Raw genomic sequence first — 23,677 nt, 5'->3', positions numbered from 1 at the left:
TTTTTGGAAAGAGAGAACTTAGGAATATTCTTAGGAATGAAAAAGAAGTAAAAGAGATTTCACCCTACTTTATAGAGTTTTGTGTTTTTAACTTTTAAACAGGAAAAGAGTTACTTTTGTGAGTTTTTAAAAAATGAATAAAAGGAATGTTCTCTGATGCCTCTCTTACTAGTACATTTCTTCAACCTATCCACAAAAGATCTCTCTCTAGTGTCAGACCCACATGATTAGCAAGATTTTTCAAGCCAAGAAATTAATCAAGTTTTGTTCATTGTCCATATAATTGCAGGAAAATATAATTTTTGAGGCCTCAGGCATCTAGATGGGTTCTCTCAATGCCTAATGTGAATATAATTCATGTCACTTTGGGCAGTAGAAGTGAGTTTATAACTTTGAGGCATAGGAACTGAGCTGGTTCCTGACAGGTTTGAACCTGCCTAGAGTTAAAATGGCTTTGAACGGATTAGAAAAGTCATCTTTTACTATGATTTTAATGACATCAGTACCACTACAGAAAGAATTCAGAAAGCAGTTTAAGTAATAACCTTGTCATTAAATAACTTCCCTTACTATATTTTCTAAGAGCATTTCATTAGGTCTTTAATTACTCTTGGCATTTTGGTATGGGTTATAAAGTACTAATTGAGCCTATCTCTGAGTTAAATTCAAAAACTGCCAAGATGAAGACAGCATGGGAATATAAATTCAGGTTCAGGCCTTTTTTTTTTTCCTTAGAAGAAGGTAAACACAAAAATATTTTTCTTAGCTTTTATTTTACTCAAATCTCAACCTCAATCTTAATCTCTCTCTCTCTCTCTCTTTTTCCTTCCTTCCTTTCTTCCTTTCTTCCTCCCTTCCTTCCTTTCTCCTCTCCCCTCTCCCTTCACTTTTTCTCTGTCAGCTAGGAATCTGATATAAGGAGACACACAGAATAAAATTATAACTACAACAATCAGCTCTACTACAATTCCTGCCTATTTTTTATTGCATTACAGTCATCTTTCCCACTTAATGGTGCTATGACTAAATAGATTATTATTCAACTTTTTTCAGGGCCCAGTGGCTCAGGTGGTTGGAGCACTGTGCTCCTAACGCTGAGGTCTCTGGTTCAATTCCCACATGGGCCATTGAGCTGCACCCTCTACAGCAAAGATTGTGAACAACAGCTTTCCCTGGAGCTGGGCTGCCGTGAGCAGCCAGAGGTTGGCGTGAGTGATCGGCAGCAGGCGTGACCGACTGCCTCAGCCAGGGGGAGCGCAAGGCTCATAATACCAGCATGGGCCAAGGAGCTGTGTCCTACATAACTAAACTGAGAAACAACAGCTTGAACCGGAGTATGGGGGGAAGGCAGAACAAAGGGGGAAAAAGTATCTTTTCATTGTGATTTATCAACATATCTAATACTAAGCTCACTTTTCCCCTTCCAAACCTGTTCTTTTTCTAGTCATCATTATGTCCTTTCAAGATGGCCTGGTTTTAACCATCAACCTCTCAATCATATTTGCTATCTCCCTCTCACCCATATCTCATGTTTAAGCCCTATTTGACTATTTGCTTAAAATCTATCTTTTCCTTTCTGTGCCCATTGTTACTAACTGAATAAAAATCCTTATTACTTCTTACCTGGATAGTTACACTAGCTTATTCTCTCCCTGCTTCCAGCCAGTCTTCTTGCTACATCATCGAGTACACTAGAAGCGGAATCATTTTCCTAATGGTCAGATCATGTTGCTATTCTAGTCATATATGTTCACTGGCTCACCATTACCTATAGAATAAAAACCATATTCCTTCATAAGTTATACAAGAGTCTCCATGATCTAGCCTCACTCTACTTTCCCAGCCATACCTGCAAATATTCTCTCCTTGTCCCATGTCCCCCATAACCTGGACTCTAGCCAAACCATAAAAATTATAATGCTTGACATAAGCCTTGCATTTCCTGCCTGTCTTCTCTCCCACTGAAATGCTAGTTCCTCTCTCCATATCTTCAAATCACAGTTCAAACACCACCTCATTCATGAAGCTGTCTCCTGTCCCTAATCCTTACCTCCCGACCCCCAGTGAGAAAAGTCTTTTTCTTCCCCTAGTGTATCCATTCTGCCATCTTACAATAATTTGTTCCTAAGAAAGCTCATGTCATCAAAAGTCATGCTTTTGAGGTTAGCAGTCAGAAAGACTTAAACGTCTCATGGAAATTTATTTTGCTTGCCTATTGAACTTTCAGGCTTAGAAAAGGGAAGGAGGGAAGGAAAAAGGGAGGAAGGAAAGGACAGAAGAAGAAAGGAACATATACATACCCAAACAGGAATAACAGTCAAAATTTAACTGTGCTAGCTGGGGCATTAACCAATCAGAATGGATGCTCAATCAATCAATCAATTAATTTTTCATTTAATATTTATCAAATATTTTTAAATATTGTAACAAATATCCCATAAGTGCAAAAGCACATCAGACAAGATGCTAGCTGAAATGCCTCATTAAAGTATTAAGTACCAGATAAGATGTTTACTCACAGTAAACGACAATTTTATAAGCAATGATTCAAGTTGAGATATAAAAAGTAAACCATATATCCACAGACAGCATACTGGAGACTCTCCAGTAAAGATGGGCTATAAGAGAAGTAATGGAAGTTACCCATGAAAGAGTATACACCTGGGAACTGAACTAAAACTATTCAATCACTGAATATAACAAATAAAAAAATAAAAATTGGGGAGTAGTGAAGATCAATACAAATTCTAAATCTGCATTATTATAATTAGATTTTTAAGGATATGAGACATTCCTCATTGCAGCTTTAGTCTATTTATTCTACTAGTCACAAAGCAACATGAAAAGTTAAGCAGCTGTCAAAGTATAATAAAGTGTTTAATTTTGGGTTTGAGGCAGAAATGGGATCTTTTGCTTAATCATCTATGGCAGTTAAGTAGCTCTAGCATACATGCTAAACCTGATCATACTATAATGTGATTAAGACTGTTAAATAAATTGTTAAACAAATAAACTTTATGTATGTGTATATTTGTATACAGTCAATGCCATGAAAACTCAGTTTACTATAATATTGCACTAACCATACAAGCATTTTCTTTGGCACTATTGGGGTTCTGGTCACCATTATACCACGTAAACTGGAAGTCCTGGGATTGGGGAACATGCGACATCTCTGCTTTGCTTTTAAATTCCAATGTCAAAATCGTGGGTGGTAAAAGAATACTTATGACGATCTTTAAAAGAAAACAAAGCAAAATCAGTCGTAGGGATTACACAAGGCACAAGTACTATTCAAATAACAAAATTAAGATTTTAGTGTATAGAAAATGTCAGACCCATCACCAACTCAGTTGATACTCTGATTCTTCACATACTTTTAACTCAACAATTCCAATTGTACAAGTGTCTCCCTCAGAAATACTCATGAACGCAAGCACATGTGGATAGGGATGTTCGTTGTAGGGTTATTTGTAATAGGAAAAAAAAAAAAAAAACAGGCATAAACCTAAATGTCTGTCTTTAGAGGGATAGCTGGTATGGGACAAACTAACTTACAACCTAGCTGGGAGTACTATACAACCATTAGAAACACAAAAGCAATTTTGAATACTATGAAAAAGTATCTAAATTACATTGTTAAATGAAAAAGAGCAAGTTGTAGAACAATATAGTGTGATCCCATTTTTGTAAAAAAAGAAAATTAAAAAATATTCATACATATGTGCATTTAAAAATTTTAAATATGTATATGGTAGTCCCCCACCCCACCATCCATCATTTCACTTTCCATGGTTTCAGTTACCCATGATCTACCATGGTCCAAAAATATTAAATGGAAAATTTCAGAAATAAACAATTCATAACTTTTAAATTGTGGGCTATTCTGAGTGGTGTGATGAAATCTCACAACATCCCATTCTGTCCCCCTGGGGACATGAATCATTCCTTTGTCCAGCGAATCCAACGCTGTAATATACTACCCTCCTGTTAAAACTTAGTAGACATCTTAGTTATCAGATCAACTATCTCAGTATCCCAGTGCTTGTTTTCAAGTAACCCTTATTTTACTTAACAAAGGCCCCAAAGCACAAAAATAGTGATGCTGGCCATTTGGATATGCCAAAGAGAACTGTAAAGTGCTTCCTTTAAGTGAAAAGGGGAGTACAGTACAATAAGATATCTTGAGAGAGAAGGAGACCACGTTCACATAATTTTTATTATAGTATATTGTTATAATTGTTCTACTTTATTATTAATTATTGTTGTTAATCTATTATTGTGCCTAATTTATAAATTAAAAATTATCGTTAAGTATGTGTATATAGGAAAAAACATAGTATACATAGGGTTCGGTACTATCTGAGGTTTCCGGCATCCACTAGGGGTCTTGGACCATAATCCCTGTGGATAACGGGGGACTACTATACGATTCTGTTATTTATCCCTAGGGGCAGGGCAGTGAGAAGTATTATATTTCAAGGAGCATGTTATTATAATAATTCTTTAAAGCCATTAAGTACATATTATCACATAAACATTAAAATTCATTCATATTATAAAATCAAGAATATGAAAACGGCGGCTGGATGGCTCAGTTGGTTAGAGCGCGAGCTCTGAACAACAGGGTTGCCAGTTCAATTCGCACATGGGCCAGTGAGCTGCGCCCTCCACAACCAGATTGAAGACAATGAGCCACCTCTGAGCTTCCAGATGGTTCAGTTGGTTAGAGTGTGAGCTCTCAACATGGTTGCCAGTTCACTTCCCGCATGGGTCGGTGGGATGCGCCCCCTGCAACTAAAGATTGAAAACAGCGACTCGACTTTTTGCTGAGCTGCACCCTCCACAACTAGATTGAAGGACAGCTACTTGACTTGGAGCTGATTGGCACTGGAGAAACACACTTTTCTCCAATATTCCCCAATTTTAAAAAATAAAGAAAATGTTTCCTTGTCATTTAAAAAAACATATACGTATATAAAAACATACCAAGTGTCACCTTTTGTTAGATCCACTCCCATCCTACACAAATATTTTCTGCCAGTGAAACTCAGAAAATGTATATATCCAGACATCCATAATGTTCTCATTACATTGCTATCATTCATTAATTTACAGTCTATTCAAAAGAAGTATTTATGTTCAACTTCCATGGCCTTTCAAGGTAAAGAGTTTAGAAAATTTACTAAATGTTGTGAAAACCAACTTACTAAACACCACCTTTTTCTAACTAAAGTTAGGTCTTAGTAGTCTCGGATTCAGTGAATAAAATAGGATTAACCTTGACTTTATACCATTCATGATTAAATAAATTGAAGTCATCCTTGTCAAAATTTATTTTTTTCATACTGAAATTACCTTTTGTTGTTTTGTTTTAAAGCTTGATCTCCTGTGAAGGTCCTCTGGACTTTCCCCAGTTCTGATAGGGATTTATTTGCGTGTCATTTTCTTTTCAGATGTAAAACTCAAAATGCATGCAATTTTCTAGATCTGGAAACATCATAGTTACCAGGCACAACAATAATATCACACTAATTCCTAACCCACTTCCTGAAAAGGCTCCACATTCTGTTGCCCATGTCCATTGCAACAATTGGTTTGAGAAGCACTATTCAGCGTTATCAATAACCATTTTCCAAAGGCTAGGTTGGAGCCTACTACACTAAAAGCATTTAAACGAGTTTTCCTCTTACATAACCCTACAAGGGCTTCCTCCAGTCTTCAACCACTTGGAACTAGTCTAACCAGGATATCTCACAATTATTTGCAAATGTGTTCCCAAAACTCACAAGGTAAGCACTGATGAATTAGGATCTGGGTACGGAGAACAATATGGTTCACTGAAGCTCAGAAATTTTAAGTAGTTATTAAGGTTTTTTTTGTCAACTCACTATGTTTTGAGGCAAAACATTTAGTTTTGTTTCACTCAAGTGAAGTTTGTTGACATAAGGTATATTAAGCAAAAAGTTATTAAGTTCTTAGTAAGAAGGATTTCTAGTAAACTAAAGTATGTACAGGACACAGCCATGTGGAAAACTATTTCTCATATTTCCAGCTATCTATATCCCATCTCACTCTCTGAACATTTAAAAGAGGTTATTGTTAGAGCTTGTGTAGGTGGACCCATTCACATCTCTGCTTCATCATTTCCAAGTCTGAAGTCAAAACAGATGAAAGGAGAACTTCTTCTAGAAACAATTGTTGTTTCTCTGATATTTTCAAAGAGGAATCCATGTGGAATAATTTTTGATTGACTTTTCTTTTATTTCTGCAGTCTCAGTGGAATTAAAATGTGCAAGCTCTTTTGTATATTTTTAGCTTATATATTTTATTTGTGTTTCTATAGTGTGTCCACCATAAATATATTTTTAAGAAAGTCATCCTATTTGGAACACATCATATTTTAAGAACTCTAGGAAAAATAAATTAAAATATAAAATGTAGTCTTATATAGTTCTTAATGCTTATGCTTTATCCCATCTTATTCAGTTTCATGAGCACATGTATGTATTTCTTAAGCTTAACCACAACCTAAAGCCTTAGGCTTAGATTTGATGTCAAGAGTCAAATGTCTTTAGTCGTTAGCTAAATGACTCTCGATAATTCAAGATGACAGATGAGGCTAAAGTGTAATGGAATAGAGGAATTTGGAGATAGTGGTGTGAACAAATATATTTGAGGGCAGCTTTATTTTATTTATTTATTTATTTATTTTTAAGGAGGGGCAGCTCACAGTGGCCCAGGCAGGGATCGAACCAGCAACCTTGGTGTTATCAGCACCACGCTCTAACCAACTGAGCTAACCAGTTACCACAATTTGAGGGAAGCTTTATAAAACCACAATTTATTTCCTGAAACATCACACTGAATGAGCAGAATAACAGAAATTGCAAATTTTATTTAGTTTATTATTGGTTAATATTCTTAAACTGAGCAAAATTACACTAAAAAGTCTCATGCATTTCTGTTATAATTATCAGAGGCAACAGAGTTTACTACTAATGAAATATTGCATATGTTTGTATATGTTTTTAACATCTTCTAACCACTTTCATATGAGTATGCCTTTGTGATGAACAAACCTGGTACAATTACCCTCATTTTTTAAAAAAGAAGCTGTGGTAGTGGGGGAGAGGTAGTTGTGAGATTCCGTTGGAAAGCTCCCAGCTCACCTGTGAGAATCAAAGATACTAACTGATTTCCTGAAGATACTCTTCTGGAACAAGGAATAAATGAATTCTAAGCGTACAGACCTTCAGACTAAACTAATATCTATAAAGCAAGTAAATGTACCTTTAACCAAGAGTTTTTCCTCATTTTCAGGCGCCCCATCCACATGTCTGTCAGTAGCATTTGGGTACAAGTATGCGAAACAAACGGCCGCAATCCTCCAGACACTGCCAGTTTCAAACAGGTAGAATTGCTCCAGTTCTTGAGTTCATAGGTCAACAGCTTCATGGCCATTCTCTCATTCTGCTTGAATGCCCTGTCCAACACATCTAGGGCAAGCTGGCCAAACTGTCTGTAAGGACACAGTGGGGATCAAGGAAAACAAAAGCAGGTGAGAGACCCAGAAACATTGAAAAAGATTAGATAGAAGACATAGGAAAGACCGGTACAAAAGCAAGAACAGCAATTTAATAATCTCAGTCTGCAGAAGCTATTTTAAAGGGATTGTTGCTCGGGATATGGATTGTTCTCCCTTTCCTGAATGAACAGAACTAGAGGGCTTACACTATAGCATATAGAATTTGGTTTACTGCCGGAGTGCCTGAGCTATTCATGGGGAAAAGCTACTCCACACCACAAAACAGGCTATATATATAGCTTGGTTTGGGGCTCCCTGATAAGACCTAAAAAAGAATTTTTTGACAGAAAATACTGTTCAAAAGTGACTAGCAATTAAGAAAATCTGTGGGACTACTTTTTTTTTTAAGGTTTTACAAAATGCATAGATGACTTAAGTAAGAAACCAGACCTGGAGATATTTTCTGTGCGTTTTTTTCTTCTAAAAAGTAGATGCTGTCATTGTCTGGAATTTTGTGGATCAAAATTATAAATTAGTTTCTATTAATTTTAGCTTCCCTTCTTTCCTCACTACTCTAACAATTAATGAAAAAGCAAAAACATTTCTAACTTTTCTATCTTCCACCATCACGCTCAGGTTCTTTAATACATAATATACATAATACATTTACTTGTTTTTCTGCCTGAGAGATACTTAAAGTAAACCACAAGTTTTAATTTAACTTAGTATCAAAGAGTTGGAGAGTTGAGAGAGACTTTCAAAATCATTAACTGAACACTTCAGAGTGAGGAAACTAAAGTCCCAAAATCTGGTCAGCTGACTTCCCCGATAAACAGCAGGGCAAGGACTAGAACCCAAGTCTCCTGACTTGAAGGCCACCTCTCTTCCTTTCATTTCACAAAGCTCCTTAAAATACCTAAAGATCCTTATTTATAGGAGTCCATGAAATGCACAACAGGTCCACTCATCGTCCAAGTTCTAAGGTGAGGGAGATAAAAGTGCCTAGCTATTCTGAGAACTGTCAATGTTTAATACGAAGTGAAGAGAGAACTCCTACTTTGAGTAATTTTTCAACTCTTCGGAGGCATCATCCACCATGTTGCTCTCCTTAGCTTCACGGGCCATGGCTCGGTAGAGTATAAAAGCAATCACCGCCTTAACCGTGGCCTCCTCTCCATGCTGCCAAAAGAACATGGCCATCTTCTGCCTTTTCATTAGCACAGCCCAAACCAGCAGGTCATTGTAAGGGTAAATAAAGCCCATAGACTCAGGGTCATCAGCTATATTTTGTTCTTTCGACTTCTTCCTTGATTTATGAAGGACTGCAGTCTTCTCCTGTTAGAAAATAAAATAAGAATGGGTTTCCAAACACTGAGATACATGCTGTCTACCTAATGAAACACATAAGGTACCCTAGAACAATTTTTTAAATCACTGAAAAGAGATGAGAATAATAAGAGCACTTTATAAACCAGAAACCAAAAATTTGTTCTTTTAAGGTAATATATTTCTTATTGCAACTAATAGTTCCAGGGTCCCTAAGGTGAGATACTTTAAGTTCATTTAGCACAACTAAAGACACTACTACACTTTTGGAACAGAGCCACTAAATAACTATATGGCAGCTTTCAATTTCCCAAGGAAATGGATTGAAATAATATTGGATAAATGAGAACTATTAAAAAACTCTAATTTCACCTTACAAATAGATTCATTATCTTCCCCTTAGAGAAATATTACCAGTGTTGCCAACATGCATCCAAATAGATTGGTTTTAAGTTTCCTTTATTCTGAATACATTCCTCTAGTGCTGGTAATAATGGAATACTATTAACCACCCTGTATAGCTCATCTCAAAGGCTACTCTTCTAACCACGTCCATCTTCTTCTGTATCACTGTGGATGTGTCTCTACTTCAAAGCTCAACATACTGCACTATGGTTATTACTTTGGGGAGGGTGGGACTATTTCTCAGTCATCATTACATTTTCCCCAATCTACCTGCATCCCAAATTCAACCAAGCACCCAACATAATGCCTGGCAAATAATCAGATTTAATAATTATTATTTTTAATTAAAAGGGAGTAACAGCAAGAACTGTAATAAGTTCCCTCTATTTCTATAAATAAAGGGAATTTGTATTCATTGGTGATGATGAAGGGTAATTTTATAAAATATGTTTTCATTCTAGGAGCTATGGAAAGCAAACCTCTTTCAGCCAACATAGGAACCATTAATGAAAACTCGAGTAAAAGCACTTATCCCCAAAGAAAAGTGGGATCGAGGTAGTCTGGGAAGAGAGGGAATATTGATATTGTGCACAAGCAGGCACACACACACATATTGTCATACGGTGACATTATGCTAAAATTAATTTCAAGAAGGCATCAAAGGGGAAAAAAATAAGATGCAAAAGGTCAATATGCGAGAGCAGTAAAAGAGAAGGAAGTAGTCACATCCAATTAGCCTCAGGGAAAGGGGGCTGGGGGCTCAGTGTTGGGTTAACAATTACATTTTAGTGGCATTCCATGGACTGCTTTCCTGTGTCACCATCTGGACATGGTGGTAGTAGAAACAAGGAAGGTAGGCTGAAGTGCCAGCCCCGGCAGTCATGTAGTTCCCCGTGCCCTGTCCTGGGCCTTTGCTCAACATTTAGAGGACAGCTGTGTTATGCTTTGGATTTGCGCCATCTGTTTATACTTGTAAAGGGTCCCTCAATTTGTACCACCTTTTCTCCAATTTCAAATGAAGAAGTCGTCTCAGAATGAAGGAACAATTTTAGTTTGAAATCTAAAAGGAAGTAACAGTACCTTGAGTTTGTAAGGCTGGGCAGTTCTAATGAACTGGGAGTGCAACGTGCTTTCTGCAGATTCTTTTCTATTTCCTGAAGCACATTTCTGGTGAAGAGGGGGCTGGGAATAACTTTGAGCAAAGCTGGTCACTCTCTGGCATATGTTATTTTATTTTTAAAATAAAACAGAAAGAGAAAAAGATTATAGTGGCAACAATTAACATTGTATTTCTAGACAGTAATAAAAACCAAATATAATATTGTATGTTACCAAATATCCAATGGTTCTCTCTTATCCATGATTAGTAATCATTAATCAGAGATTAATTACTCCCTCACCCAAAAAGAGTGATCTCCTCAATCTCATGATTTCCTTCTTATTAAGTACACTGTTATTTCCTAACATCTTAGAAAACATGCTCTTTTGTTCCGTATTATAGACTTGCATTCCTTCTCTATGTGGAAATTCCATTAGAATCAATGGATGTTCTATACCTGGAACAAGCTCAGAATAGGCAATAAAGATACACAGTTCTGATAAGAAAAAGTTCCCATTCCCAAACAGCTCCAAGGTTAAGTTAGAAAGTTTTGGAATTTCTCCACACGTTATACAATATCGCCACTGGAATTCCAGCGGCTAAGTCCAACAACATAATTCATTGCTCATCAGCATGAAACTTTCATCAATGAAAAAAACAAAAAGAAGTATTGTAAAGGGACTGACATAAAAATGAATGATACAAACCACAGGCTTTGAACTATTTTATTTATTTTTAGTTTCTGTTTTATGGCTATAAATTAGACATAAAAGTGACAGGGTCAAGATTTTTTAAAGATACTCAATTATCATTGCAATACAGAACCAATAGTATGATTAATAATAATCATAATGGCTATTATTAACAGTTACTCTATATCTTCTGTGAAAATCCCAGAAATAGGGTTTTTTCAGATATTGCTTTATTTAGTCCTTTGGATGAATTTATGACAGGGGTATTATTATTATTCCCATTTCATAGATGAGGAAACTGACACAGAGAGAGGTCAAATTTCTTGCTGAAGATTGCACAGCTACTAATGAGCAAAATGAAGATTCAGTTCAATATTTCTCTGACTCCAAACCATGTATTTATAACTGCTATGGTCTAATTTACTAGGAAACACAATAAACCCTGTACTCCTTCACTAGCAAATAATCAGAGCTGGGTAATTTCCTACAAATATCTAGAAAGGCCACTAGAGAATTTGCCTAGCATGCTCCCCTCTGAGTTGCACCAAGGCCACAGTCAGTCCCTGTACCTGCCACTGGTCACCTCACAGCAAGGTGTATTTTGTTTAAATGAAGGAGCTGATACTGCAAGTGTATCCTTATGCCTTTGAAATTTCAACAAAGCACATTTTCTCTGTGAGACGTGGGTTTCTTTTGGTTTTATTTTTTTCATTTCCTAAGCCAAGATGGGTTTCACTTCACCTAATTCTTTATAAATAAAGGTCAAAAGTAGCTTGATATTCTGGACTCTTCATGTGATCTTACCCCAAACTACCTTTCCAGTCTTACCCTTTCACAACTTTTTGGCACTTCTCCAGTGACAAAGATCTCCTTGTCACTGCAAAAATGTACCCTGATGTCCACAGTGCTGTGCCTTCCATTGTCCTGCTCTTCTATCAACCCCAAATGCCCAAAACTACCGTTTCTAACACTTCCATTATCCTCTAATAAGAACTAGTCCCTTTAGCTTACTGTTTTGTAAGGGAAATTTTAAGAAACAAGCAACGTTTTCTCTGCTAATGACCTAACCAGTCTAATTTTACATTCCTAGATTTTTCAAAACTATGTAGGAAAATAAATACATACTATATGTATTTTTAAGTACACTCTGCATGCATCTTCCAATACAATCCTACACAGTTGTCCCAAGTGTGTCATCTTCAGACTATGAACTACTATGAGTTTATAGATCTAATCCTATTAAGCTTTAGACTTCTGTATTTTCAAAAGAGAAAGAAAGAAAAGGAAAGAACTCATCATCTCGCCCTCTAACTTTTCTCATCACATTAATTCTGTGTAAATATAGCACATATTATATGATGTTTTGTATTATTGCCAGTTATTCATAAATATGTTTCCTCTACAAGTTTCTAAACTCCTGATCTTTATGTCCATCCCAGGCCAGTAAGCCAGCACTTAGCACAGGACCTTACATATAGCAGATACTGAATAGATGTCAATAAACAGAATGTCCATTTTAGAACCAATCCCATCTGAACTTCCCAAGCCATTTTCTTTTAAAGTATTATTTATACTACTTCTTAATTTTATGAGGGTACTTTTCAGTTGTGCTACCTTCTGTTTTCTGTAGAGGCTGCTGTAGAAGGCTCTGAAACTTTTTCTAGTGTAGCTGCTGCGATACGCTCCACCAATGAGGTATTCTACTACCAATCCAATGTCAATCAGTGTTATTCTGTAGCCTGACAGAAAGGTATGCTGAAACAAAAACATGTAATCAATTGTAACTTTCAGTTCTCTTTTTCTATCTCTTTTGCCATGACATTAGAACATAACCAAATCAACTGCAAAGACATGCATTCATACTTTTCAATCTCTTTACAAACTGATCAAATAACATGACCAGCTATTGATACAATCTGCTTTTTCAAATGGGAACAGATACTTAGCCTTAACATAGTTTTAGTTTCATAGACACTGAATGCCTGTTTATGTCTGCTCATTCATTCTCTTTTTCTTCTCTCTCTCATGCATACATACACTTTACAATAAAATACATTTACATTTGGTATAAAAGATGGTTTTTAACTGGAAATGACATAACTACTATAAACAGAAGTAAAATTACTGAAAGATATATAGAATGTATGTGATCCAAAATTAACGTTGGGTTAAATCTTCAGCTTCTCTCTTTATTCAAATGTTTATAACACATCGCATTGTGTTGACCACATCATACTCAAAACAAGAATATGGAAGTAGAACAAATACAAATAAGGAACATGGAATGGCAGAACAAAATGAGGCATCAAAACATGACTCTATGCCAAGGTTGGTAGGAGAGTTGAGCAGCAGACATCCAAGTACATGGATCTTAATCTAAATGAAAATTATTTTGACCCCTTAAAGCCCACCTTACTACCTCTTCAAAACTGTTAGTTCTAAACTGCAATTCACAGGACATTTTTAAAGGCATACACGGTGCTGAACAAGATCTCTGAGAGGAACAGATTATGAATAATGTTCAAAAGCTTTGAACAAGAAATAAGGTGATACACATATGTGTACGTAAATGATTTCACTTCTTTCTCACATTCATAATTCACTGTTTAACAGGAACACCAAAAATTATGCTTATTTGCTGTTAGTTATGAGCATATTTAACCTATTTCATTCCTTATTCTTCAGTTTACTGTGATAGAATCAGAGTTTAAAGATATACTCTAAGGAAAATCATTTTGATCCAGCACAAATCGATGCAAACTAAATGCACATCATCATGGATACTTGGGCTTACTGCTAATTTGCCAACTAAATGTCTTCTTCTGCAGTCCTTTCACTCTGCCTCTCCTACCAAGTCAACATAACCAGAAAGCCCACACTCACGTCATCAAGGTACTAGACTTCTGAAAATTGAGGGAAAAACTTTTAAGAAAAGGTGCTACAGATGGATTTTAATCATGGTGACAAATAAAAGGCACTCCCAGTTTTCTGCAGATATGAATAAAAGTTCTTGATAATTAAAAGAGAAGGGATTGAGGCATAAAAATATGTTAAAGTTGGGAAGTTTTGGTAAGTAATAGGACAGATTATTTTAAGTATGACTTAACTCAAGATTCAATGAGAATACAATGACCAAAATATGAGGAAGTGTATACAGCAATGGGATTCATCCTGGTTCCCTAGCACAATGCTTAGACGCACAGAAGAAGTGAGAGTCCCCAAGCCATCACTAATAGTCAAAACAATAATAACAAAAATAATGGAGATCACATATTAGTCCTCCAATAAAGAGAACAGAACTAGGAAATGTCTTTATTTTCAACAGGTATCATTATCAACATTGGCAATACTGTTGTATCATGTTGAGCCAAAGTTCTGATTAGAAGTTTTGTATGTCTCTAATTCATATTTTATAAGAGAAAATAATTACTAGCTAATGTCACTAACTTGGTGGATCAAATCTCTAAGAACACAAAGCGAATTATAGGAAAAAAATATAAAAGTGCAGTTTGGTGATGAAATTGTTCTGTTACTGATAAAGAGCATAGGTCATTCACCAAGACATCCAAATCTACATTTTACAAAGCAAAATCTGGTGACACTTCCATCACATAGTTAAGGCAATACACAAAGACATTTGCACACCTTCGTAATTAGATTACCTGTTTCACATCTCGGACTAGATGATGCAAGAGCATATTAGTAGGTCCTTGTTTCTGTAATAAAGAATAAAAGGAAGAATTTTAATTACCTTTTAATTACCATGTGCTTGGGGAAAAAAACTTTATTTCAGAATGCATAAATAATCCATAATATTAAAAAATTTTTTCAACATCTTTAGTAATGAAGCTTAAGCCAAATTAATTCCAGGGAAGGTATTCCTCAAGAGAAGATGTAATTAGATTGAAATACTTTTAAAAGCAAGATATCTATAGGTAGATAGTAAGGATTTAATTAACTTGTCACAAGAGACAGAAATAAATTTTAACTAATTTATGACTATCCTTTATCATATATAAATCACACAATTACAAATTCCACACACAATTACATCAACAAATATTTATCAAACACTTATTGTGTTCAATCAAGCTTCTGAGGGAGTCAATGAAGATCATAAGTACTGTCTCTGCAGAGTTTCTCAGTGTAATAGAAGAGAGTGGGTACTTATGTAAAAAAATAACCAACAATATGTAGATGGATGCGCTCAAAAGAGTTGCAAATAATTTGTAAGGAGAGATCACTGTGAACCGAAGTATTCAAGAAGACAGGACTTGAACAGGGCTTTGAAGAAAGGCTAAAATTCAAAGGACAAAGAAGGACATTTCAAGAAGGGTACACGGCTTAAGCAATTGGTGTTTTTTAAATGACTAAGCCAGTCTAGTTTCCATAAAGGGTTGTAATAGGGACATTTCAGGAACAGAATTTTAACAGTGGCCTTAGGTTAAAATGCTTTCAATAATTCAATAATACTAATGTGTCCTCATTCACATCTGTGGCATTAATTATGATCTTACTACAATATTTTCTTAAGTTACTTTACGCTTCTAGTCTGTGTAATTAATAATGGGAATTACAAAAATGTCCATAGGATAAAATGGAATTGGTAAGAACGTTTCTCCTTTGGTTGAAAAATCTGTCTCTCTATAAGCTATCTTTGTACATGAACATTCAGGAAGCCTTGAACATTCAAGCTAAATCTTAAGGTAAAGGTGACTGATAAAATGTTTCAGTACTCACTGTATTATAGAGCTCTTCCAGTCGAGAGATGGTAAGAAAGCGATGGAGGTTGACTCCATATTCTATTAAGAGCTTCACAAAATCTACCCGATCCATCACTAAAGCATCGTACATTGCTTGTTCCAGTGAGCCTGGCTTCAGAGGGTAAAATAAACAAAAGATACAGGGTCAATTAAGAAAACAGAAATAATTAAAGTATTATGTGTATATGCATTCAAAACTATACAGACACAATAAATATAAAATTAAAATCTTACTAAGAAATGTTCACGACCTGAGTGAAGAAATAACAAAAAGTGAACTTGAAGACATAAAGGACATCTTGAATAAGTTTGTTCTTGGCTGGGAAGATTGACTATTGTAAATATCTCAATCCTTCCCAAAATAATGTACAGGTTTAATGCATTTCTAATAAAAATTCAATGCTTCTTTTCCTTTCTTTTCTTTTCTTTTTGGTAACTTGGCATGTTTCCATTTAAACTACACCTGGCTTCTGGGTATAAATGGCAAATTGAACAAACTTACCTACTTTTACTCTTGCCTAAAACACCATTAAAACTATAGTAAAGGGATTTTATTTTTTAAAAAAGAAATGAATCCTCAAGAATAAGGAAGTCAAGAGTGCAACATTTTGGAAGTTGGAAAGCAGGGAGTCAAGTGGTAATTGATGTAGCAGACTCCAGAAAGCCAGAAAGTGAAAGTCCCCAGAAACTGACACTGGAAAAAAGTCAAAAACCAAATAAATCTATGACACAGAATTCTGGAAGTATCAGGATGAAATAAAAGCACACATGCTGAATTCCTAATGTTGGGACCTTTCCCATCATCTTCCCCCATCTGACTCCCATAACACTAGCAACAAGGCTTTTACCTTGAGGCAGAAATTGGAGGATTCTTTTCTGGTATTATGATTTGTATAAGAGAAAAGACATAAATATGTTGACATCTCAGATTCCCCAACAAATGGCAGGTAGATCACTCCACTGTGACACTCACACCTACAAGTTCAGAATTTTCAATGTGCTTTCTATTCTCCATACTTAAACAAAAAGTCCACAACAAATAGACCACAAAACATCAACTAGGAGGTATCAGACAATGCAGGAAGAAGAAAATTTCAAAAGAATTATCATTAATATTCTCAAAAATAAAGGAACATATTTGTATTCAGGATGCTGTTTAAAAAAAAAAAAAAAGACAACCAAAGAATAAATTTGCTTGCAGAAATTAATAGTATACTACCATAAACAAAAAGCTACCTGCAAGGCATGAAAATTAAAGTTGAGGAAATCCACCAAAGACACAATATAGAAGATAAGAGGAATAAGATTAGAGGAGGCATCTGTGGTCCAACATTTAAGTAAAGGGATATTCCAGAAAGAGAACAGAAAAAACAAGGGAGGAAATTCCCCAGAACGGAAACACATGATTGCCAAATTGAAAGCATGTGTGCAGCATAATGGATATAAAGAATCAAAACAACTCCAAATCTCAGAACACTCCATAAAGGAAAGATTCTTTTAAACTTCTGGGGGGGGGGGGGGGGAGGCAATGGTCACAAACAAAGGATCAGAAAACAGAAAGATTTTTACTTCTCAGCAGGAATGCTGGGTTCTAGAAGCTAAGCATTCAAAATTCTCTAAGAGAAATTACTTCCCATCTTAAAACATATTCAAACACGTAAGTCCTCAAAATTTTTATCTCCCATCCTACCTTTCTCAGGAAGTTACTGAAGGATGCACACCATCAAAATGAAGAAGTAAACCAAGAAAGAGGAATACAGGGAATACAGAAAATAGGCACTCTAACACAGGAGGAAATCCCTAAAATGATGCAGGACGACAGTCCAGCACCAGGAATAGCACGCAACCAGCCCAGATTACAGCAGTGAGAACTACAGACAGAAATGTTGAAAGGTCTCTAAAACTGATGATTCAGAAAACAGCAATATGACTTATTTTTAGAAATATGGAGATTTATAAATGCCAGAACAGTCAAAAAAATTTGTCGAAAGTACTTGGCTCTTGGGATTAACAGGGCAAAGAACTACTGTGTTTTAAGTAGCCTTTTAGTACCATTTGATGTTTTAAACAATGTGCATGTATTAGTTTGACCCCAAAATAATACACCTGTGGTATGGTCACAACTGTAATTTTTAAAAATGAAATGTTAATAGTAATTATCATTATCACTATAGATAACCTTTCTTCTCTCTGTTTTTTCAATTTTCACTAATTTTTATTATGAGCATTTATTACATTTTAATGCAAAAAATAAGATAAACTTTAAGTTTCAAATAACAATATAAACAAATCTGTCCATTCAAAAAAAATAAAAAGGCTTTCCATTCTGTCTTTTCCCCAATGTCCTTTGTTAACCTCAATTGGCCTGCAGAGCCAGAGGGGAAAAAATGTTTTCAGTCAAAGTAGATGAGAGAAATGTCTTTGAGATCCCTGGGTACCCCACTGGAGAGATGGTACCCCACACCCCTCCCAATCCAATGTATCTCTCCGCCAACTTTCTCTTTTGCCCCTCCCTAACAAACCAACACAAAAATACTTTTTTTCCAAATGACTTCGTTTTCATTATACCTTCCAATGTTGTCCGTGTATTAGGATATGTTTCTTGGCAATGTCCATTCTGTCCCAAGCCATTGCCAGATTTAATTGTTCAGATGCTGATAAATTTGTGCCTAGGGTAAAAGAAAGGAATGATCATATAATTTACTTAAAACATCAACATATAAATATACCCAAAATGTTATGGAATGTGACAAGAGGAAGTGAGAAGCAGTTGTAACCCTACTCAGACACTCACCTTTCAGCAAAGCTGTTAGGATGGCTAAATCAAGGTCTTGCAGCTCCTCAGAGTCAGTCTCAAATATGGTAATCTATAACAGTTGTAAAACAAAAGACATACATTTGGGGCACTAGCAAAGAAACGCTTTCAAGAGTACCCACAAAAAATTCACTCGAGCTAATGAATTGAGGAAAACAAACTTCATTAACGTCAAAAATGACAAAGTTAAAATTTTTTTGTTTTTCAGTTATTGTATTGAAGAAAAAAAAATTAGTAGGGTAATGGAGAATTGTGGGCATACAAGGGGAGAAAATTACCTAAAAAATTCCATGTATCCCAGAAGAAACATACATGAAAGAACATGGCTACATTAATGTACTATGCACATGCTATAATGAAAAGAAACTCAGTATGAACTCCTCAGGTAAAGACAATCCTTTCTCATTTTGAAGGCGTGCCAAATGAGATCCTTCTGTTCCCCTAACCTTAGAAACAAAGACTGTCACTTTTTAATGAGAAATGTATCCTCAAGGATTTGTCATAAAATAAGTGAGGCAATTATAATGCAGTCAGTGAGCAAGTAGAATGGACAGCAGACGGTCATCACAATATCAAAGTGTCCAATACATCAAACTTTTTTATTTAAAAAAATGCAGCTGATTTTTTTAAGACAAATAAGGACATTACTTATGATTATAAAAGGTCCCCTGCTATTAATGAATGTGTCTCAGTCTTTCCAAATGAAAGTATATTTTACATAGTAGAGGGAGCTGTTCAACAAAAAAGAGCCTAGACTGGCAAATTCTAGCCCCACACATCCCACTAACTAGTTAGCCTTGGGTAGATCCCTTATGGCCACTGAATCTCAGGTTCCTCGCCCACAAAATGAGAAGGACCCTAATCTCTAAGTTCCCACAAAGATAGGAAAACCATACTTCTACAATTCACACATGGGTTCCCTCCACCTAACAGACCCTCTATGTGCATCAATAAAAATCCACCTTCAATAGTACAGGAACTGAGAACCTAATTCCTATAATGTGCACACCCTTAGCTGCCTTCTCTAGTTCCCTCTTGATCATTACACAGCTTATTAGTAACTCTGCTTGATGATAGGAAGAGGCAAATATAAGGACGATCTCTTTAACATGTCCTTTTCTTAACTTACTCATCATTGTGGGAAATATAAAATGTAGTAGACCATGTATAAGATTTCAACTCTGAGTTCAAGTTTCAGTTCTAACATTTCATAACTGCATGACACTGAGTAAATCACTTAAATTTTCTTGACTTCAGCTTCATTATTTCTGAAAAGGAAATAATCACTGCCATATTGAAATCATTCATGAGACTACTTCAGGTAAAAAACATATATTTGGAAGCACACTGCTGGGTGAAAAGGGGGAAGGAATTATAAAAAACAAAAACAAAAATACTGCTAATTGTAGACATGGTTGTTATTTTTGTTGTTATTAGGTCAACTAAAATCCCAAAGGGTTTTTCACATGTGTTTTGGCACGCTTTGTCTAGGCTGAACTTATTCAATTGGTTTTTTGAGGCCAGGTGATTACCAAAATATTACCAAAATCTTGTATAATTTGGTCCAGCCTTCAAATTCTGGAGAGATCACTATGAATCATGACATGTCTGCATATTTACTATAATTGTCAGCTTCATATCATCCAAGTCATTGACAAAATTTTGATCACATTACCCTAAATCACTGAAATCTTTTCCTGAATCTATGTTATGTTCATAGCCCATAACACCCTATTCTCACATTTCCTATTGCCAACACATTCCTAGTGATCTGTAGGATTTATGCAGGATGCCATGATACAGTCATCTACCCCAAGAGACTTGCGTTCACTTGAGACATGGAGCTCTTTCTTTAACCTTTGAAAATATTTATGTGTAGTTTTCACTAAACTTGATCACTTTTATGCATTACTGCTATACTAAGTGCTTTTTCCGAGGTACAATTGGGAATTAGAAAAGGGTGGAAGGGGGATAAGAAGCCAAGTTACTGAACTAAAGGCCAAGTTCTGTAGAGTTATGTACAAAACTAAAAATGAAAAAATTCTATACCTAAAAAAGTGTGAAAATAAATAGTACAATTGTTGAAAATTAACATTTTTTAAGTTGGTTGAATCATCACTTCATCATACTCACAAAATCCCTGTGTACCATACACTCCATTAGAATTTGAAAAAGGTGCTTGGACTGTTTAAGACTAAAGTTGAAAGTGTTCTGAATCATGCAGATGATCTCTTCCTTCACTTGAGGATGAAGGGCCCTGGGAGAGAGATAAACGGTCGTGACTTGACACAATACAGAGAACGGAACCAGCCAACAACATCAGTAAAAGAAAACCAACTATCTGCTCTCCCTAACTGAGAAGGTTTTTATGGACAGTTTTGCAAAGGAAAAAAAAAAAAATGAGCAAGAAGAAAATGGAGCAAGAAGGAAAATGAACAAGAAGCAGCACCAGAAGTCTGAATTTGAAAGCAAGAATAGAATGATCTGCCATAATCCTGGAATGACTGTACCCTGGGGCAAGTTTCTCAAGGTGATAGGTTTTCAGGCGGCTGTCCATGCCCAGAAATTAAGGGCATCATATCCTTAAAAGGATCTGAAACCCCAAAAGGTTTAAGAACCACTCATCGAGGATGACTTTGACAAAAGGAGAGGTAGGAAAGGATAAGGAAGGGGATAAAGGGTGGGAGTAGAGAACTAAGGGCTGAAATGGGAGATAAATTGTAAGGAAAGAGTTGTCAGAGAGAAGTTACAAGCAGTGAACGTTTGTTGAGTAAATTAGTGGGGTCGATATTTTAATTGATTAGCACTACATTTACTTACACAGTAGAAATATCATGCTTTTGAAATTGGAAGAATAAGAAAAGGTGAAAATTAAAATCTTGAATAAGCACAACGTATGCTATATAAATGCCAGAATTCAACTCTCCCAATTCCTGCTATTTTTACTAATGGTGAATGAACCTGAGGGTGACCTGAAGCCAACCCTGGTTTCCTCACTCATTGAAGAATTTTTTCAGCTATAATGGCCAGTTGCAGGAGCATCTCCTCCCCTACTCTCCCTGCAAATGTTTTTCCCCAAAGCTCAGACAAGGTTCAAGCTTCCCTTATAAGTGCATGCCATTCTTCTGCTAAGAAAGTAGCAACTTGCATTATTGGAGCACTTTTTGATATTGATTAATAAATATAAAAATCATTGAAAAGTGAATTCCAGTTTCTACCTCTGTCCTCCAAAGATATCCAGCCCAAATAAAAGCAGAGCTTAAAGAACTAAAATGGAGGAATAAATAGTCACCACAGTTTCAAAAATGAAGAGTCAACGACTCACCCTTCATCTGCTAAATGTTTGTGGGTGAAAGCCAGAAGGTCAGCAGCTCTTCCAGTGCCTTCACACACCACCACTGGATGTTTGTCTTTCACAGTCTCCCACACCCAGAGGATGACATTGGGACCTCCTTCCACCACCAGTCCCACCATGGGCACGCCTTGTCTTGAGCCTATTTCAGATGACAAACAATACCAAACTGTTACAAAGCAACTCTATCTCAGCCAATCAGCCATTTTGATTTCCAGACACAAGTGTTTCAATCACCACATATATATTCATTACTTTCTCTAGCTCTTCTCTCAGGCTTGTGTAGTTCAAGACCAAGCCAGAAGCTTAGACTTTAAATAAAAATAGCATAAATATGATGAGAGCATCTTCAAAATTTCTCAAGTTAAAAAAATAGCTAATGGCTTTCAGTAATTTTTTTTAAAAAGTAGTCTTCAAGAAATTTTAACTTTTCATTGTGAAAAATTTCAAACCTATCTCAAAGAAAACAGAATGATATAAGGAACCCCAATGTACGTATAACTCATCTCCAAAAATGATTAACCTTTCGCCAATTCGATCAACTTTTAATAGTGGTTATTTCTAAAAACAAGATGGGATGAGTAACTCTCAAAGAACTTTTACATTTCAATTTATTTCATTTTTAATTGTTGAATTTCTTATCATGACCATATATATTCTTTCATTAAAGTAAGGAAGACAAAAAAAAATACTGTAGGGTCATTCTTTTTAAAAAGATATTAAATGAAAAAGAGTTACAGCATGATTTGCATAGTATGGTCCTATTTATATTTTCTGAACCATATACATAGGTAGATATAGATAGATGATAGATAGATAGATAGATAGATAGATAGATAGATAGATAGATAGAGCTCTCTTTCTGTATCTACAGAAAACTCTGGAAGGATATACATCAAACTATTAATAGCAGAGAGAAGGGAGGGAGAATTTGGGGATGTCACTGCATTTTGAAAAGAGATCTTGTTTATTCTATACTTATTTGATTTAACTTTTATACCACACATGTGTTGATACTATTTAAATCACTATTTTATTTTACTTTTCAAAAGAAGAAAAATTGGTAGGCAATACCACACTCAAACCAGAGCTTTATTCTGGGCCACATGTTTTACAAGGCGTTCTCCTACCCATGTTCCTCCTCTCACAGTGAGGAGTCTGCAGGGCCAACGTCTGAGGAAAGTCTGTGTCCCCTCCTCTACTTATCAGAGTGCCACAGACCCCAAATTCCTGCTACCAGGGACTGCCTGGGCCTCTGTCCAAGACATGTCCTCCCCACGGACATACCTGCCAAAGCAAAAGGCAACAGGGTAGGCATAAGGTGGAGAGTTTGAAAACATAGGCTGGTGTGTCCAGGTGACCACATGTGTATGAGGCCCATGGCATGATGGGATTGAACCAAGGTCAGGAAGAGAAGTAGAGAGTGGGCTATAGACCAGGGCCAAGGTGCTGGCTCTGTCTCACCCCACATTCTGGCTCAGTACTCCCTCAAATCCAAGATTCTAAACTCAAACCTGGCCTTCAATCTATATGTGCAAAGGTAAAAGGATAGAACAGTATACAATTTCCTAGTTTGATGTAAGGGTTTGAAGTATTTGGTCATATAGTATGTGCACTTCCATATGTACCCTTGTACCATACTCTGCAAATGTTAGGGTTGGGCCTGTTAGCAGGCATCTGAAAACTTTCTTCAGTCC

The 23,677-nt window shown here is 35.9% G+C and overlaps 1 protein-coding gene across 5 annotated transcripts in view; it reads right to left on the bottom strand.

The window, feature by feature from the left end:
* TRPM6 (transient receptor potential cation channel subfamily M member 6) overlaps positions 1–23,677 on the bottom strand; it is a 139,966-nt gene that overhangs the window by 57,874 nt on the left and 58,415 nt on the right. For all 5 annotated transcript variants that reach the window (XM_019736695.3, XM_019736693.3, XM_019736694.3 and 2 more), the window contains 11 exons: positions 21,954–22,122; positions 20,762–20,885; positions 18,608–18,680; positions 18,382–18,482; positions 15,791–15,925; positions 14,713–14,766; positions 12,665–12,805; positions 10,340–10,474; positions 8,586–8,863; positions 7,294–7,522; positions 3,084–3,236 (listed from right to left, as the gene is read on the bottom strand). In XM_019736695.3, coding sequence (XP_019592254.3) covers positions 3,084–3,236; positions 7,294–7,522; positions 8,586–8,863; positions 10,340–10,474; positions 12,665–12,805; positions 14,713–14,766; positions 15,791–15,925; positions 18,382–18,482; positions 18,608–18,680; positions 20,762–20,885; positions 21,954–22,122 — 1,592 coding nt within the window. The remainder of the gene's footprint in view (positions 1–3,083; positions 3,237–7,293; positions 7,523–8,585; positions 8,864–10,339; positions 10,475–12,664; positions 12,806–14,712; positions 14,767–15,790; positions 15,926–18,381; positions 18,483–18,607; positions 18,681–20,761; positions 20,886–21,953; positions 22,123–23,677) is intronic.

The sequence above is a fragment of the Rhinolophus sinicus genome, chromosome 16 (genome assembly GCF_057876585.1).
Source record: "Rhinolophus sinicus isolate RSI-liver-muscle chromosome 16, RSI-T2T, whole genome shotgun sequence".
Classification (NCBI taxonomy): Eukaryota; Metazoa; Chordata; class Mammalia; order Chiroptera; family Rhinolophidae; genus Rhinolophus; species Rhinolophus sinicus.
The sequence above is the reverse complement of the archived record's forward strand: the minus strand, read 5'-3'. Positions and strand labels throughout refer to the sequence as shown.